Source organism: Haliaeetus leucocephalus, unplaced genomic scaffold (genome assembly GCF_000737465.1).
Source record: "Haliaeetus leucocephalus isolate CR32 unplaced genomic scaffold, Haliaeetus_leucocephalus-4.0 Scaffold362, whole genome shotgun sequence".
Classification (NCBI taxonomy): domain Eukaryota; kingdom Metazoa; phylum Chordata; class Aves; order Accipitriformes; family Accipitridae; genus Haliaeetus; species Haliaeetus leucocephalus.
Window position 1 is genome coordinate 2080702 of NW_010972798.1, and position 17214 is coordinate 2097915.

At 46.9% G+C, this 17214-nt stretch overlaps 1 protein-coding gene across 3 annotated transcripts in view; it reads right to left on the minus strand.

Annotated features, from left to right (window-relative positions):
- The window catches only part of PLD1 (phospholipase D1, phosphatidylcholine-specific), a 67002-nt gene that overhangs the window by 22361 nt on the left and 27427 nt on the right, over positions 1–17214 (minus strand). For 2 of the 3 annotated variants that reach the window (XM_010572897.1, XM_010572896.1), the window contains exons 7-16: positions 15133–15191; positions 14512–14604; positions 11701–11853; positions 10840–10989; positions 9489–9572; positions 7571–7652; positions 4660–4770; positions 3116–3322; positions 2213–2429; positions 1139–1252 (exon numbers count right to left, since the gene is read on the minus strand). In XM_010572897.1, the coding sequence (XP_010571199.1) occupies positions 1139–1252; positions 2213–2429; positions 3116–3322; positions 4660–4770; positions 7571–7652; positions 9489–9572; positions 10840–10989; positions 11701–11853; positions 14512–14604; positions 15133–15191 (1270 nt within the window). The remainder of the gene's footprint in view (positions 1–1138; positions 1253–2212; positions 2430–3115; positions 3323–4659; positions 4771–7570; positions 7653–9488; positions 9573–10839; positions 10990–11700; positions 11854–14511; positions 14605–15132; positions 15192–17214) is intronic. The other variant, XM_010572898.1, reaches the window with a different exon arrangement.

The following is a 17214-nucleotide window of genomic DNA, read 5'->3' on the forward strand; positions in this document are numbered from 1 at the left end:
GTAACCATGAAAACCCCTTAGCACACACCCCACTGCTTTCAAAAGCCAAAATACCCATCGGCAGCAGTGCAACAAGACCTGTTTGCACAAAGCAAGCCCTGCCAGCACTGCTGTAACCCCACCAAGCCGAGCAGAGCCAAGCCATGCCAAAAATGTCATGCAGGAGGTATGCACCAGAGCTGCCTTGGGAAGCTTGAGTTTCTAAGTGAGAGTCCAGGTGGAGCTGGGGAATCGCTGAATCAGCATGCTCGAATGGGAATGGGTGGGACACGTCATCCAGCCAAAACACACTTCACGTCCCGAGCTTCGATGACTGCACACCGACTCATGAGTGAGCATGAGGTGACCACATGGGAGACTGCACTTCATTTCCATGATGCAAACGCATCTTTTCCTGCCACTACTTTGTAACCAATATTTCATAACTGGCAATTAATGCCTTGGAGGAAGATGTTGAAGAACTGCTCCTCCCTCCATACCAGAACTCAAAGGCATCTCAGTGAGGGACCATACTGAAACAGGCCCTTTCAACATCAGTCCAGAGATCAGAACAGCTCAGTGCTCATAACCACCCAACTCCTTTCTCAATCGAGTATGCTCTCACTGATTTTAATAAGGGGCAAAAGGGGGACGCCCCAAGCCTTCATCCAAACATAGGTCTGGCAGCAGCCACTTTGCTGGTTCCTCTCTCTGTTTGCATTTGTCTTCCTGCATCAGGCTTCTTTTAAAATATCCAATGCAGAAGTTCCCAATTGCAGTAACAAGCCCCTTCCTTTACAGGAAGGGAACTACTGAAATAATCATATAACAGAATCAGAGCTATTTCCCCAATTGTTCCCTGCTGTTGTTATTGCAAATTTCTTCGGTGTTTTGTTGTTGTTGTTGCGGGTTACTTTGTTGTCAGGGTTTTGGGGGTTTTTTTTTGGGGGGGGGGGGGGTATGTTTGTTTATTTATGCTGCAGTTTTTGAAGCTTCTGGAGAAGGCTCTTCTGCCAGGATGTCCTCAGAGGGGTACGAAGGATGCTGGGAGAACAACAAGCAGCGAAGGCTGATCCTGGCACCCAACCTAACTCTCACCATCATTACAACGCAAAAACATCAGCAGCTAAAGTCTGCACCTCTGCCTTCCTCCACTTACCCTCCTGAGGCTCAGCGAGCCCCTGTTTGGATTCTGTGTGGTGATGGAACATTTTCAGATGGGGCTTTAAACTCTGGATTATATTCGGTTGACTTCTAGTGGGGTTACAGTAACCTGCAGAAAGTCAAGATGCTCTATTCATGGCAAAAACATACATCTGCTTTTGCTACGCTGGTGCCTGATCCTGTCTGAAGACACCTTGCATGACAGGATCTCAAAAGAGATGTCAATTTGCTGAAATTACAAGTGACCAACAGGCAAAGGACCAAATCCAAGACCCCGCCGGTTTTAAACCGAACAGATATCTTGAAGTAGCAAAGCCATGGCTATGTCCTGAGCTGACTGCAACCAAGCCAAACTATGCTCCAGCAAGGCTTCCTCCGGCCAGAGGCAGAGTAAGATCTGCAGGGAGTGATGGAAACTCGAATAAGTTCCCATCGCGAACAATATACGGCTTCAGGAGCTGCGGACTTCAGGAACAGATTTCAGGAAGGACTCCATGCTAGAATAAATGTCAAGCCAATCCTTGTAATTTTAGCTTGGAAGCTGTTTTTAATGTGGGGAATTAAAAGCTGCAGTCAAATATTCAACTGTTGAATGGTCTCTCCTCTCTAGTAAGTGAGTAAATTGGGAATCTTTCCATCTGAGCGAACTGATTCAAACCCAGGTAACACTAGCCTATGAGAGGGGATAATCACATTCAGAAACTGTTTTCCTTGTTATAATAAATACAAGTTGAAAATGAAAGATTCAATTCTCCCTTGCAGGAACAAAAATTTTCCAACAACAGAAACATTAGACATCATGTACACTACATCACATCATCTAGTGGCTCGTGACAATTGCTAATTAACTAAATGCAAATCCACTTAAAACTTTTCTTGTCTATTTTGCAGTGACACAAATTTATATATTGACTACACGTAGTTATTATTCTGATAGTTAAGAAATTCATCAACTTTCCTTCCTTACAAAGAACATTACCCTAGAAATTACGTGAATCTGCACGTACGCCCACCCACCCACCTCCACACATGCTTTATATATGTTGTTTAGTTGAAAAGCACTACTTACTTGATTCACTGTCTATGCTGCTGACGCTGTCAGCATGGTGCATGCCGTGTTTATGGAGATGCTTGTAAATACTGAACCTTGAAAACTTTTTGGGTTTTCCTACTCCTTTCATTTTTGATGTGTCTGGAACATCATCAGCATTTCTCTGGAACAAGTGGCTTTCTGGGGCCAGAGCTTCAGACTGCAGGGGGACACATTCAGACAACTCCGCTGCAGACTTAAAAGACACAGGACGTTGCTGCAGGCCATGTACAGACAGGTTCCCCTTCAATTACAGATTATTGTGCGTATCAATGCTCAGAAACAACCACGAGCCAAACCTTGCCCTGTGACAAAGACACACTTCAGTAGGAACTACGAATGCTTTTGAGGGAGACAGTCTGTACCGAGGAGGCACTTGACAGAAAAAACCATTAATGCTAGCAGTACCTTCTGCAGTCCCATAACTCTACCCTGGATTATTACTCCCCTTGAAATTCTCGTCAATTTAGACCTCTTTAAATTTTTTAGAGATCTCTAGATGCATACAGACCCAGGTTAGCAGAAAGCTCAGCAAGGCAGGCATCTGCTGAGGGCTCGAGTATCCAGAAGATCGGAGCACTCTGCAAGTGCCTACTGTGCATTTCTAGCTAAGTTTTATTAAGAACGTAGCCTCCAAATTGCAACTGCTGCTCCAAGCTCCAGGGGAAACCCAGCTATCTCCATGCCCTAGCAAGGGCTGGTCAGGATCTAGCCCTAAAGAGTCATATGATGCTCACACACTTCCTCCTTCTCATTACTATTCCTCTTCAAACCTCCTAAAGCCAACCCTACGCTTAGAAGCGGACACCACTTGTTCATCCCCACCGCAAACCTGACATGCAGATGTTGAATGCGGCCAACTGCTGGAGCAAGCTCACTTACTGCCAGGTTGGTTGTCGACACCGATTTCACTGCTGCCATTCGTTTGACGCTGCCCACGTCGGTCAGGCGATGCTCATCGTCATCCCACCTGCCATACGCCAAGTCGATGCCGCCCACAAATGCCACGGACTGGTCAACGATGACGAGTTTCTCGTGGTGGGCCCAGAGGTACACGGAGGAGGACACGTGGTCCGGGTGTCTCATCACCTGGAGAGAAAACCAGCACTCAAGCTCAGCATCATTGCCTGGTTTACATCCCTCCAGGCAGAGGGCTGCCCAGCGGGGGTTTTTTGGCTGCTCAGGATGATGGGGAAACACTGGAGTTTTTAGAAGATGCCTCCGCACAGACTACTGTAGTTACAGAAGCTATGTGACCGCCCCTGAGTTGGGCTGAGCCTTACGGGCAGGCGGGTGCTTCTCCACGATGGGGGTATTCCCGAGCAGGAATGGTTACTGATGTTGGGATAGGTCACGCTCAAAACAACAGAGTTCAGAAGAGGACCACAGTCAAGGAAAACTGTTTCGACAAATAAAATCACTTTTTCAGTAGAGCTATAATAGCTGAGCTTTCAAACGCAGAGCCTGCTCTAAGAGAAAACAACATATTGGTGATCTGACTCACTTCTTTGGTTGTTGCCGCTACATAAGTGGGATGAGAAGTTGGCTGGTTTTTTTTCCCCATTTAAAATCAGCAAGTTGTTTGGCATTTGTTTATGAGATTCTTTTTGACATGTTTATGGCAAGGTAATTTCTGTATCTAGGCATACAGTATATAGTTTTATTTTTTAATTCTAGAGGATAGCCATTAGACCAGCTGCCGGGGGGAAAAGCTACAGAGTTTCACCTGGCTGCTCCCAAAACCTGTTACACAGCTAGCACATATCTTCCAGTTATGCCTTCCAGCCTTGCTGTGAAGATGATGGTGAATGGATGCTTCCCTTCACCATGACAACTGATCAAGTGACAATAAATCTATTATTCTAGCAGCCTGTTAGCCACCCTTACACATAACATATATCTTATTGCTCGTTAAAATATATACGTCTCTAATTTCAGGAGACTGGATCTAGCCTTGTCTACTGGTTCGTTTGCCACAGCTCATTCTCTGCTCAGTGGTAGAGCAGCAGCGCAACAGCACAGGACAGAGCAATGCTGTTCATTTACAATGGGAATGTAAATATCCAGTGTTGACTCTCATCGTCTATATATGAACAGAAATGCTGAAATGAGACATTCTCAAGTTGTAATTTTCCATTTGATGTCACCCCATTAACTCGTCACGTGAAATATGTTTCTTGTGAATTAGATGAATAGTTGCTTTGGCAAGTCTAAACTAAGCAATTTTATGTTCAATTATAACCTAAAGAAATGAAGTTGCCAGATGTGGTAATCACTGTATGGGTATGTCTTCTCAGACTATTCCCACTGCAATGGTGGGAAACGGTCTTCTTCTGGCTCACACCCAAATACACGGAGGGTCAGCACTAGCTATCAAGACAAATGAATGCAAATGTCCTTCATACACCTGCCCAATGTGCAATTACCTTAATGTTTGGATGGAGGTGCATGAGCGTCCGCTTGCTGTATTCACTGTTGATCCCTAGGGCAAGCTCCACCTCTTTGTACAGCATAACAAAAATTCTCACTCCTTGTTGCTGTCAGAAATAGAAAGAAACACAAGGTATGCAGGTATGTCAATGGATATGGTCCATTTCCGAAGCGAGGAAAAGCTAGTAGGCAGTAAGCATGTTGTGCCTGCAGACAGAAACGCAGGCTAAGGTTACTTGTTCTTGACTCCGCTCTTCCAGATCCACCACAGTGACCTCACAGCACTGCTCAGGAAAGCTCTTCAGCTTCCAGAGGAAGGCTCAGTACCTGGATTCACGTGTGAAGAGCTGAGCTACCCCAAAGCCCATCAACAGGTTATTCTTACAGTAGCCCCTTTTAAACATCCTTTGAGGTAAGATTTTGCAAACGTGATTCACTCCACATACAATGGTGTTGCACGCATCCACTGAACTTCAGTTTTCCGCTGCTTCGTGTTGCCCTGAGGTTTGCCTACAGTTAAAAGCCTCTGCAGGACAACGATACCAGTGCGGTCATACGGATATCCCTCTCCTCAAGGAGATGCAACCAACTCAACACCAGCAAAGAAGTTCTTTCTGCTGGTAGAGCTAAACAAGCTCCTGGAAAACAATGAGAGGTGCTCAAGGAGATGGTGCTTTTTGTGACCAGAGTGGTATCCACAGGAGGGTTTCTAAGGACACTTATTAAAGCACTTTCAAAACTGCCAAGTACTTCCCAAACCCCGGCAGATGCTGGTCACGCACAGGGACACCTTCAGTTGCCATAAATCATCATGGTTTAACTTCTTGCAGTGGAGCTTGCGGCTTAAACTTGGGACCCAAACTTTCCACAACTTTTTAAGTTCCTATTCCTGTAAAGCTGCTACTGAGAGCTTAGGCAGTCTCCAAATTGTGGATGATATTCTGCTCTCCGCTGCACCCAGAGAAGTCCAAGGCAGCACTGTACATAAATAAAGGACAGCCTTACCCCTGTATCTAGACACCAGCTTGCTGACAACCCTGTCATGCCAAAGAAACGCCACAAGCAAAAGAGCAGGCAAGTATTTCCAGGAACTAACCTTAAGACACTCCTCACTCTTACAAGGTATTTACAGCCATAGGAAAATCCATGTCAACACAACAAAGCCAAATTCTTCCATCCAGTAAGCATGCCCTGTGGCCACATGTGGAGGGGTGAGGACTGTGACGACAACTGGTTTGGAAGGGGAAGGAGTCAAAGACTATTTCAGCATGTCCACCTGGACTCCTGCCCTTCTATCACACCAAGAGTTCAAGGGACTTCCCCGGCCACGCTTCCCTTCCTGACTCACTGCTCACATGGGACAAGCGACCATTTCTAGCACTGGTGTTATCGCAGGTTGGGAGAACAACCAAAGTACAACCCACGCTCACAAACACCTCACACTCAGCTTCTCTGTCTGCCTCGCTTGGCTCCATGAAACACGTTCTCTATAGTCTGGAGCCAGGTGTGTTATTGGAAAGCAGAGTACAACCAGCAGCAAAATAAACTGTTGTCTGAGATGAAAACGCTTAAAGAAAAGAGAAACAGAGCTAATAGTTGCAGTTGCTTGCTCGTCTCTCAAAGTGCTGCACAAGAAAGGAGAGCGTGCAACAGCACAGAGCTTTGCATGGGAATCCTGACCGGGAGATGCCAGGAAAGGCACCAGGTCAACAGCAGGTCTGAGCTTTTCTGTTCAGGAGGAACAGCAGAGAAGGAGAAATTAAAACAGAAGGAAAAAAGCCTTATCAAGTTTATACAAGCATTTGCTTACTGAACATGAGCATTTAACAACTTGGATAACATGGCAATGCAGATCGGAGTCCAAGCCTCTGACTCATGTTTATCACCCCCTTGTAAACAAGCTGAACACCACAATCCAGCTCTGGGGAACGTGATGCTGCTTGTGCTTGTACACTGGTTTGTGGTTTTTTTTTTCACGCTTTGCTGAAGCCCTTTTCCCCACATCAATACACCAGGACCCTCATGACCAGAGTCTCTACCCGAGAAGGGACAGGCAGGGAGGACACAGCTGATCTGCCTCGTCTTAGTGGCCACAAGAGCCAGCAAAATACAGAAAGGCGTGGGTAGGAACAAAGAAAACCAGGAGACATATAAGTGGTGAGAGCCAGCTACCAACAAAATAAAGCCTTTTCTAACCATGTAAGTTATCCTTGGAAATAATAATCAGAAAACACAAAAACTTTTCAGGCTTTGGCCTTTCTTATATGCTCCACTAAAATTTATTATTACCAATGGTAGCAGCTGTGAAAGAGCTATGGCATGAAGAGCTTTTGGCAGCATGGCCCGGGCAGGACAAAGGCAAGAGGGGGTCCAACTGGGGTAATGGGGCTGGGAGACACTGGGATGAAGCTTAATGTCAACAGGCACTTCTTTACAACAGCAAGGAATGGTGGGTGAACAGCAACAATCAGTTCCTTGGTGTTTAGTTGTAGCAAGGACCTATGCAATGTATCAAGTATGGAAAACACAATGAGAAGGCTATCGTGAGATAGCGTGAACCTCTGGACGCCACCAAGTGACTTTTTGCTAACGACATCCTGATTTTCTTGGCAGACTGACGGTATCTTTCACAGTTTCAGCTCCTCAAGCTGCAGCACAGACACACAACACATAGCAATGACAGGTAGGATCCGCACGACAGAGTCGTGCACAAACCACCTACCGAGAGCCACCACGAAGTGCTTAGTCTTTCCCGTACCTCTAAATTACATGTGAGGCTTGGCCAGCTTTACCTCTCATCCCTAACAAAATAAACGGTGCAAACGCTCCAGTCCCAGTATGACCCTGCAACTGGGTGGGCGCACGGGGTTTTCGGCAGGGTGAAGGTTGCAGCTGGAGCTCACTTACTGCCTTCCGCTTGAGGATGCAGTCCAGCCGCCAGCGATTTCCTTCCACAACGGGTCGTTTCATGAAGATTTCTGGGCTCAGCCTAAGAAAATAAAGGAGTGGAAAAAACACAGCATACGTAGTCTGCAAAACAAAGCACTGGCCTCAATAATCAACTTGGGAAGCAAAGAAATCAAAGTTTGTATAAAGTGGATGTGAAGACTCATGTCCCAGAGTGATGCATTCTCCAACACCACGCTCTTTGTTTTTTAATAACAGAACATTACAGAGGGCAGGGGACGTGTCCAGCACATTCATCTTCATATTCAACAGCCCGTGAGACCAAGCTTAACAGTCATGTATAAATGGGAAAACTTGGACTCTATCTATGAAAGAAAGATGCAACAAAAGAAAACCCCAAGGTAGATTTGAAAGAAATCTGTAGACATAAAAAATAAATAAGAGTGAGATTTCAGTTCTCCTGGTACTTAGGCTGAGTAGCATAGACTTGTGCTGAATTTTCCTTGCTGCTTAAATACAATGCAATATGGTCTCTCAACAGGACATTTTATTGATTCATAGCTTTAAGGATTACAAGGAATAATTAAACAATCTCATCTAACTCCTGCAAAGCAAAGTGACAGAATTTCCTTCCTTTACTTTTGTACCGAACATGGGAACTTGTGGTTGGATAAAGCATATTGCTACATCCTAAAAAACATGCTTCTGACAACAGCATTTCTATCTTAAACTCCAAGTTTCAGGTAAGTTTTGGAATTCCAAGATACATTAACAACTGCCTGAATAAAACATCAAGTAAGAGGCAACGGGTTTGAAATGCGATGCTCTTGCATTGCTACCTGATGTCGCGCATGGGGATCCAGGAGCATTGGGTTTACAGAATCATAGAATCATTTAGGTTGGAAAAGACCTTCAAGATCATCGAGTCCAACCATCAACCATGCCCACTAAACCATGTTCATTATCTGCGGTCCTGTAAGGAAACAGGTTTACCCCAGGAAATGCTAACACCCTATTTAGTTTTCTCATAATAATTGCCACCCAAGAATCCTCCCAGTTCCTATGGGCAGTGGATTAGTAGGTTCATTTTAACCGCTGGAGAAAGAGGAGCACAGAGATGTGCCCAACGTTAAAGAAGACACCTGAGCTGTGGCTTGGGACCCTGCCCTACCATTCCATCCCCAAGGTCCAGGCTGGTTCAGCCAGATTAACCTCCGCAAAGGCAAGACACAGGCAGCCACAACCGGCATCCAGCCAAGTAACTCTGCCCCGAGTCTACAAGAGCACCCTTCTTCTGCCTCAAACAGGAACCAGGGCACTGCATAAACATGCTGAATTACTAGTTAAGAAGTGGGCAGAGCCAGGTCCATCGGCAGCCAGGCAGCTCGGAAGGGGTGACAAAACTTCCCCTCCGTTGTCTGGCCCATTTAAGAGCAGAGCAAAATCCCCCCCCCCCCAGAAATGCTCTCATTGATGGCATGAGGCTTCCCAAGACACCGAGGAGGAGCTGAAAGGAGGATCCCATGCAGGATCCTATGGGAAGAGCACTGTCGGAGGTGGTTGAGCATCCACGTTCCCTTACACACTGAAAGACATTCGTGCTCCTCAGGTCTGCAGCCATTTACACTCTTGATGAGCACCTCAAGCCATAACACTTGCAATTCAGGTGGTGTCTTCCTGCAATTGCAGGCCTTTCCTTGGAAGGAGACAACCAAGCTGTTGATTTCAAGCATGCGCTTTTGCTGCCAACCCTCCTGAAAAGGCCTTTGAATACAACACAAGGAGATGTTTGGGTGTGCTGCCAAACCATCTGGCTGCACGGCTAGCTGCCATACTGTAGGGCCTCCGAACAGTGCCGCATTGTCGGGAACGTCCCAAGAGAGATAGCTGGTCAACATCCAAATACGGAAGTACGAACCACCAATCTGTGATGAAAATTTCTTCCTTAGCAGCTTCCATGGCATTTGCGACATCTTCAAAGTACCATTTAGCATTTACATACCTGTAAAAGCAAACACAGCGCATAGATTTAGGTTTCCTTCCCCTTCGTTAAACAAAGTCCATAGCTGAAGACCAACAGGGTTCTGTGTTAATGCCATTTACGCTCTCTTCTCAAAAGAATTTCAAGAATTGGGACAACACTGCAGGGAGAATTTCACACTGCTATTAGTAGCTTAATGAAACAGCACAATAAGAGATTATTAAGTGCCACTTGGTACTTCTGCCAACTGCACGCAATATTCTTGGGTTTTGCCCGACATGTGAGCTAGGTTTGGCTCTCAGGAAAGGATGGCGGAGTGGTGTTTGCTTTGATTTACAGAAACTATTTGGGCAGTGGTTGCTGCAAGGCAGAAGCTGCAGTGAGAGCACTGTGAGGGTTTGCTTCCAGCTAGAATCAATTTTTTGAGGTGCTTCTGGGAATGGCTTAGTGCAATTAGGTTACGCTACAGACAGGAGGATTTCTCATGGGACTGCTGTGCGCATAAAGCCCAGGCACCCTCAGACTACACTGGAATTTGCATTTGCTGATTCTCTTTCATTGCAAAGCCAATCTGCAAGGCCTGAATCTGATGCTGCTCTTCAACCCAATGAGTGACATTTGCACCTGAACACATCCGTGGTGCCTGGAAGGGCAATGCTGTGCTTATGGGATGAGAATCAGCCTTGCAAATGTAATGAGCAGGACATATCTTGCATTTCAGAACATGAAGGACATGACCAGACCATTGGCTGCAAAGGAGCATGGGCAGGACAGGCTGCAGCACAGCTGCTTTGGGAGGGAACTATGGAGAAGGGAGTAGCCAAAGAGGCAAACGTTTTCAATAGCACCTACGTTACCGTGAGCTTATAACCCAGAGCCCAAAGATCTAAACCCTAAGGGAACAGCATTTCCAAAATCAGAAACTGGATAAAATTGAAGCCAGGAATATCTTAATGAAAGAGCAGTACTGGTTTTAACTCATAAGCATCCTGCCAACTACACGTGCATCAAGATACCATTTTTAACCTTACAATAATACCCAACGTGTTCGAATTCAGAGAAACTTGATGCTATTAGCTGCGATGCAAAGCCATAACAGGATCAAAGCACTCCTGTCACCAGTACAGCTATTCCTTTCCCGGTGAAGAAAGCCTCATTTTTTGCAACTTCCCTAATTATCGTCAGTCCCTACAGCTACCGACCGCTACCAGCTCTATCCATCAGAGCCGGGGCAGGTCGCGGCACCCAAGGGACCATGAGTCGGTGGCAGTCTCGCCGCGGTCCTCACCACTTGGCCAGCGTGTTCTCCTGCACGGCTGCGTAGGACCCGAAGCGGTGCTCCGTGAGGAAGTCCTTGCCGTGTTTCCGAATGAACTCGTCTATGCCCTGCCTCCACCACTGGGCATGTCTGTAGCTGTTGCACTTCAAAATCAGCGACCTGTAAAACAGACGGCGTGTGGGGCGGGATGCTGAAGCCATGTGCATTTAATTGGGCTGCTCCTCGCTGTCTATACGCGCTGATAACCATACCTGTATCGGTCATTTTATTTGAGCAAAAAGTAAGCACGGTGCTTTGCTGTTTTGTTTGCAAATGAATACGTCAGCACTGAGCTGCTCTGACTGACTACCACAGTGTTGCACTGCCAAGCGTTAAAAAAAAAAAAATAAACACCCAGATTTAAATTAATAGCATCACCTTAACTCAGAGGGGAGTTGGACCTAGCTAATACTGTATTTTTTTTAAAAGATGAACTTATACTGTATGCTACCATAAAAATATTAAATATCTCTTTATCCCATCTAGCATGTCTTTCGGGTAATATGCTGGTTGGGATGTAGGACACGTCTCTGCTTGCAGCATAAAGGAACAAAGTGCCTAGAAAATTACCGTAAGCAATTGCTGCAAAAAGAGACCGTGCAACTCAACGTGCACCGTGCCCCCAGGCCCGAGCAATAACCACAAGGATGGACAAACAGCAGCTGAGGCTCCCAAATGCCTCATTAAGACATTGGAATTGATCAGCATTACAGGCCAAATCCCCAGCAGGTATAAACACACCAGCAGCAGCCCAGCGCTGAGCCCTGCGGGAGGCTGCGCCAGCCCAAAAGCCAACTAAAAAGGGTCAAAATAAAAGTCTGTATTTCTTACCTAGAGAGATTGTCGATCTGCAACCCGTATTTAGTTTCTGTTTCTTTCTGGCCTATCTTGATGTTGAATTCCTTATCTACCAGCAGGACAAAGGCAATGGCCCCTGAGTCTGGCTTCATGTAGAGCAGGAAAGAGTCCTTCACCACCAGCCACCTGTACGGGCACAGCAAGCAGGTAACTCCTGTTTCTCCCATGCCAGTCTTCAAAACATGAGCCATCAAAAAAATTAATAAAATGGAAAAGTGCTTCCTTCAAAACAAGTGCAAATCATTTATCAGGAAAAGGAAAGCGTTCAACTAAATGGCAAAATTTCTCTTCAGGGGCTAGTCCAGGGTATGGTTTTCTTGAGCAGAAAAGTGCCTATTTTATGAACTTGGGTAATGAGTCTGAATTCAGTATAAGACTTTTAGAGTTATTTGCATGACTCCTTTTTACAGAAGTCTTTGGAAATACAGGTTTCCTTGTCTAACAAAACCAATGAGAACCTCCCTGCCCACAAACCTCCCAGCCAGGTGCCCCAGCACCGGGCAAGGTGCAACAAGGATTCCTCCACCCCAGGTTTTTATTCAGCTTGTATGCTATATGGGAGTTAACTTGACATTTCTAACATAATTACGATCTTAGGATCACTTTCACTCCCATCAAAATATATGAACGAGGCATTTTGGAAAGCTTTTATTGCCAAGCAACAGGCACTCTGCTAGAAACACATGAGGAGAGATGACCGGCAGGTTTTACATAAATACCGTAGCCTGAAGGCAACTCTGGGAAAAAACCACATTTTTTTTAGAGTGAATGGCATTTCTAATTTTTTCTCCCCCTGCAGCGTAGCTGGGGTAACCGGCCCCCTCTGTCCCACACAGGTCTCTACCACCAGACCTTCGCCGCATTCTTCTGCGCACTAAGAAACACACAAAGCAACAGAAAATACCGCAAAAATCTGTTCGTTCTTGTATCTTTAGTAACAGCCTCAGCTCCTCATCTACTTCCAGATCCCATATTTTTTTCTTTTCTTTAAGGGCCCTGAAAGAGTTATCACAGCATCACCTCTCATTTGGTGCCAAAACACCTTCCCTCCCTATTTGGCCCATAATTCCACTCCCAAACATCCCACAGGGTGCATTTCCAAGCGTCCCCCGTTCTGTTTTTCCCAGGCAGCCCTGCATGCCCGAGAAGTCCTGCCCATGCCTGTTCACAGCATCACCCCGCTGTCATCCTCCGCGTCCCTTTCCACAGCCCCCATGGCCATAACACACACAACCTATAATAACCAAACTGAATTTGGGGTATAGAAAACCCAACGCCTGCAGCAAAGCTGTTGTGGGAAAAGGCTGGCCGCGGTCTGCCCCATGCTTTGGGGGGAGCTCTGCCCCCAGCTTGACATGTCCTAAAATCCTTCACTTAAATAACCTTCTCTGGGAAATGTTACTGTTGTTTGCTTATTTCTTGATGCACACTCTGTCAGTCCCAGCAGGCCGTGGCGTGAATTTGGTGCCCCTCTTGTGTTACCCTGCACACAATCCCACTCAAACGCTTCTCCCATCTCCTTTTTATGCTCTGAAGAAATATCGAGATCCATCAGAGCTGTATGTGCTACTGTCCCCACTAAAGCTTGAGCTCTGCATAACATAGGGAAGAGTTAACTGAGGGCTATCAGAGGAAAAAGTGGGGTTTTTTTCCATAAAAGAGAAAAAAGAATTGGAGACAATTTAATGATTTGACCTGAAAGAAGGTCACATCTTCATCTCCTCGTGCACTCATTATAGAGATCTCTGTAAAATTACATTAAGAAATGTTGGAAAGACTATGAAGAAATAGGACCTTTTCTTCACAAGAATGCAGAAAGATTTTGTTGGAAAACAGAATTTTTTAAGATAAAACTAATGACAGCCCATCAGCGATGCTAAAATCCAAAGGTGGATAATGCTTGGGGAAGCTCTTACAGACCAAGAAATTGTTGCTCTAAGGCAGATATGTGCTATTTGCCTTTTCAAAAGGAAATATTTGCCTGGGAAGGGCAAGCTCCAGGAAATACCCCTTGCGTTTTTTTGGACGCTAGCTGGTAACACACATATTCCTCCACAGCACATGCCTCGCTGTGCTGCAGCCCCAGGAAACGCCGAGATCTAACACAGAAGGTAAAGGGATGAGGACAGTAAATTATGTCTGTCTGCAGTAGGAAAGGACATGGGAACAGGGTGGATTGTGAAAACTCCCATGAAAACACCGACATTTAAGCACGTGCAGTAATAAGGAAGGGGCGACGTCTTTAATTCCAAGGTTAATTGCAGCAAACAGAGCTCCTTACTGCTGCAGGTCACGTCTGATTTAATCCAGCTCCAAAGCAATCCAGATAGCGTTTCAGTTAGTTGACTTTCTTTTTGTAAATTGAGGAAGGGAAACTCAGAAAACCAGGCTGAAATCTGGCTGGGGCAGTGTCACTAACCGTGTCCCCCTCCCAAAGGCACGGAGCCCCCAGGTGCTCCCGCAGCAGGGAAAACTGGGCATGGACCAGGCGATTATTCCCATTTCTGCCAGCTCAGGGCTGTAGGAAATCCCAATTTTCCTCTGGAGCAACACGTCCATTCTGTGAACTCCAAAGCAGAAGAAAAAAACCCACCCTCCTCCACACAGAAGGGTGAGGGGTGGGGAATAGCCTAGGGGCCGTTTTGACCTGAAAAATCCATGACTTTTGTAAAAAAGCAAGACTCTCACTCACAGAGTTTGGGGGAGAAAAAGACGAATGAGGATTTTTGTACGCGTGCCCGAGGAGCACATAAGCATCACCACCTTCGCCCACCCCAGCAGTACCTTTTGGACCATCGGTAGCACATCCTTCCCTGGCCGCAGCAGTTCAGGCCAGGTATGCGGTGGCCCCCGGAGCGCTTCATGATGAACCCTTCTCTGCAAGGACAGAAACACGGTCAGGATGGGTGGCACGGCTCACTCAGGGGTGCAGGAGGGCTCTCAGGTGGAGGATGCTTGCCGAACCCCCCAGCCCCTGTGCCCAGGGATGGCTCCTGCCACCTCCAGACGTGCCTGAGCAGCCTCTGCACCATGCCCTGAAAGCTGGAAGAAGAGCAAAAATAACCCCCCAGAAGGAAATCATGCATATTTAAGAAATGCAGAGCCCTGTTTTATAGCACAAGCAGAAGAACAAGTGGGATTGCAGGTTGCAGGGAGGGAAGGGGAGAAACCCTGCAAGCCAGCCCGTGAGCTGCAGCCCACATCTCACAAAGCAGCCCGCTCGCAAAATTATTCCCCAAAGTTGTAGCGTTTCTGTCTGAACATTAATAATTTCTCCTATCCGGATGGGAAAATATTCCCCAGTCAGTTACTGGCGAGAAAGGAAAGTTATTCATTTGAACAATATTTATTTATAAAGCCGTGCTCTCGGTGAATCCTAATTCACAAAGACACAGCTCAACTCACATGCCCTTTGGTCCCAGGTCGTGGATGAATGACAGCTGGCTTACTCCAATGAACTCCATCTGGGGAAAGAGAAAAAGATTACCCCATCTTTCATACTCTGAAATCCACAAAATACCTTGCTTCATCGAAGTGACTTGTCATAAAGACAAAACCTACAGAAGATCCTGAGCAGAAGTTACCCACATTCACTTAAGCAACTTCAGGAAGACCAAGAAAAGTAGTTTGGTTGTTTTTTTTGTTTGTTTGCTTGTTTATTTTAAACGTGCTTTGGAGAACACATTTCAGGCAACCAGGACGATCAAGATCAAGTGTATCACATCCTCCCTCCTGGATCACTGGCTGAAACGAGGACTCAAATTTGACACTCTTTGGGGGTCTGTGTGAACCTGGCTGGCTGCCTGAATCCTCTCCTTCCTCTAGTAACCCTCACAGAAAGGCTGGAAAAGGAAAGAGCACATGTTCCCATGGCTGGGAGCGCCCTGTTCCCTTTGAGACCCCTAATGCATGGACACACACCACGTGGGGATCAGGCCCCTCAACCCACGAGCATCCTCCCAGACCATCGCAGCAGGTCGCTCCCACTCAGCGCCTTACATGCACCCCACTGCTCCGTCTGGTCCCGGGAGCCAAAAATCCACCAGGAAAGCCACGGTGGGGCAGGAGGAGAGCAAGTTCAAACACACTCTCCATGACTTCTGCTGGTCCGCACAGAGCTCCACAGGAGGCACAGCCTGGGGAACCCACGTGCCATCCTATCAGGTTTACCAGCAAATCTCAAATTCGAGCAACCTGCCTCCTCTCTGCTTCACCAGAGATTGCAGAGGCACGCAAACGACGAGCAAAGCCGGCGAGAAAGCACAGCGTGATTACATTCACCTCTAAAAATAGGACGCCAGGCGATTGCAACCAAGCAGGCTTTACTTGGCACAGCAGGACATTCCTGACAGTCTGCTGGTTATTAGCCCTGGGCCTCATTAGCAGGGAGAAACGCCTGCTTCGGGCGCCTTGTGCAGGACAGGCCTCGGGCAGGAGCAGCCTTGCACGGCAGAGGCTTGTCTGCACCCAGGCACTTTTAATTTATTATTGCATAAAACCCTCCAAGTGCGGGAAGGTGCTCAGGGCAGGGCGAGGGCAGGAGTTGCTCTCCCCTTTGGTCAGGCAGCAAGCCAGAGGGAACCCTCTAACCACCGGTTTTGGCGCTGAAGCCCGCCGGGACTAAAGTCCAGGATTGAACCCAACACTCCCGACCGCGGTTGGGACGTGAGACAGCCTCGGGGACAGCTTCAGGCCGTGCCCACCCATGTCCCACCGCAGCTCAGGCGCCAGCACCCAAGGAACAGCTTCTCCTCCGAGGTGGCCACCGTCACCTCCTCTTCGGCAAGCCAACCTCAGGGTCCTCAGCAGCAAAAATCCGATTTTGCACGGGAATGACCCATAAGCTTTGGGAGATATTTTCAAATGCTAACATAATAAAGAATATCAGTAAATTTGGGGCAAAAGCCTATGTTGCAGTTATGGTGAGGCTGGCTCAGGCTCCTTTCCCAACACCGTCATTTTTGCGGCAGCAGGACAGAAGATCCTTCCTCCTCCTCATGCTCTGCTGCTCCTTCCCAAACTTCTCACACCAATAAGGTCACAGAGAAGCACAAAGGATCTGTTGTTCTCCTCCGAGTAGCTCAAGGACATAAAGTAACCTCTATTCAGTAGAGGCAAATTAATGCCCTCATTTTGGGGTGATTTCAGCCTGTTTTCAGAAAGTGGCTAGAACTGGTCATTCCATGCTTTTACGAACAATCTTGCTATCGCTGCTCTCACCACACATTCTGGAAAAGCACCAGGTGTCACCTACAAACGTTCCAGCTGTTTTTGCAGTGGCACTTGGAGCGGGATGGGGAGTATCTGAAAACCCAGCGTATCCTACAAGCTCTTATCAGAGGTCCCAAGCGAAGTCTCAGGCCAGCTCTTTGCCCTGGATCCCGTTTTTATTTCTTCAGAAAATGGCTGGCATTCCCCATCAGATGAGTCAGAAACCCAGACATCTCTCTCACAGTGGGCACACACACACAAAAAAAACCCCCGCAC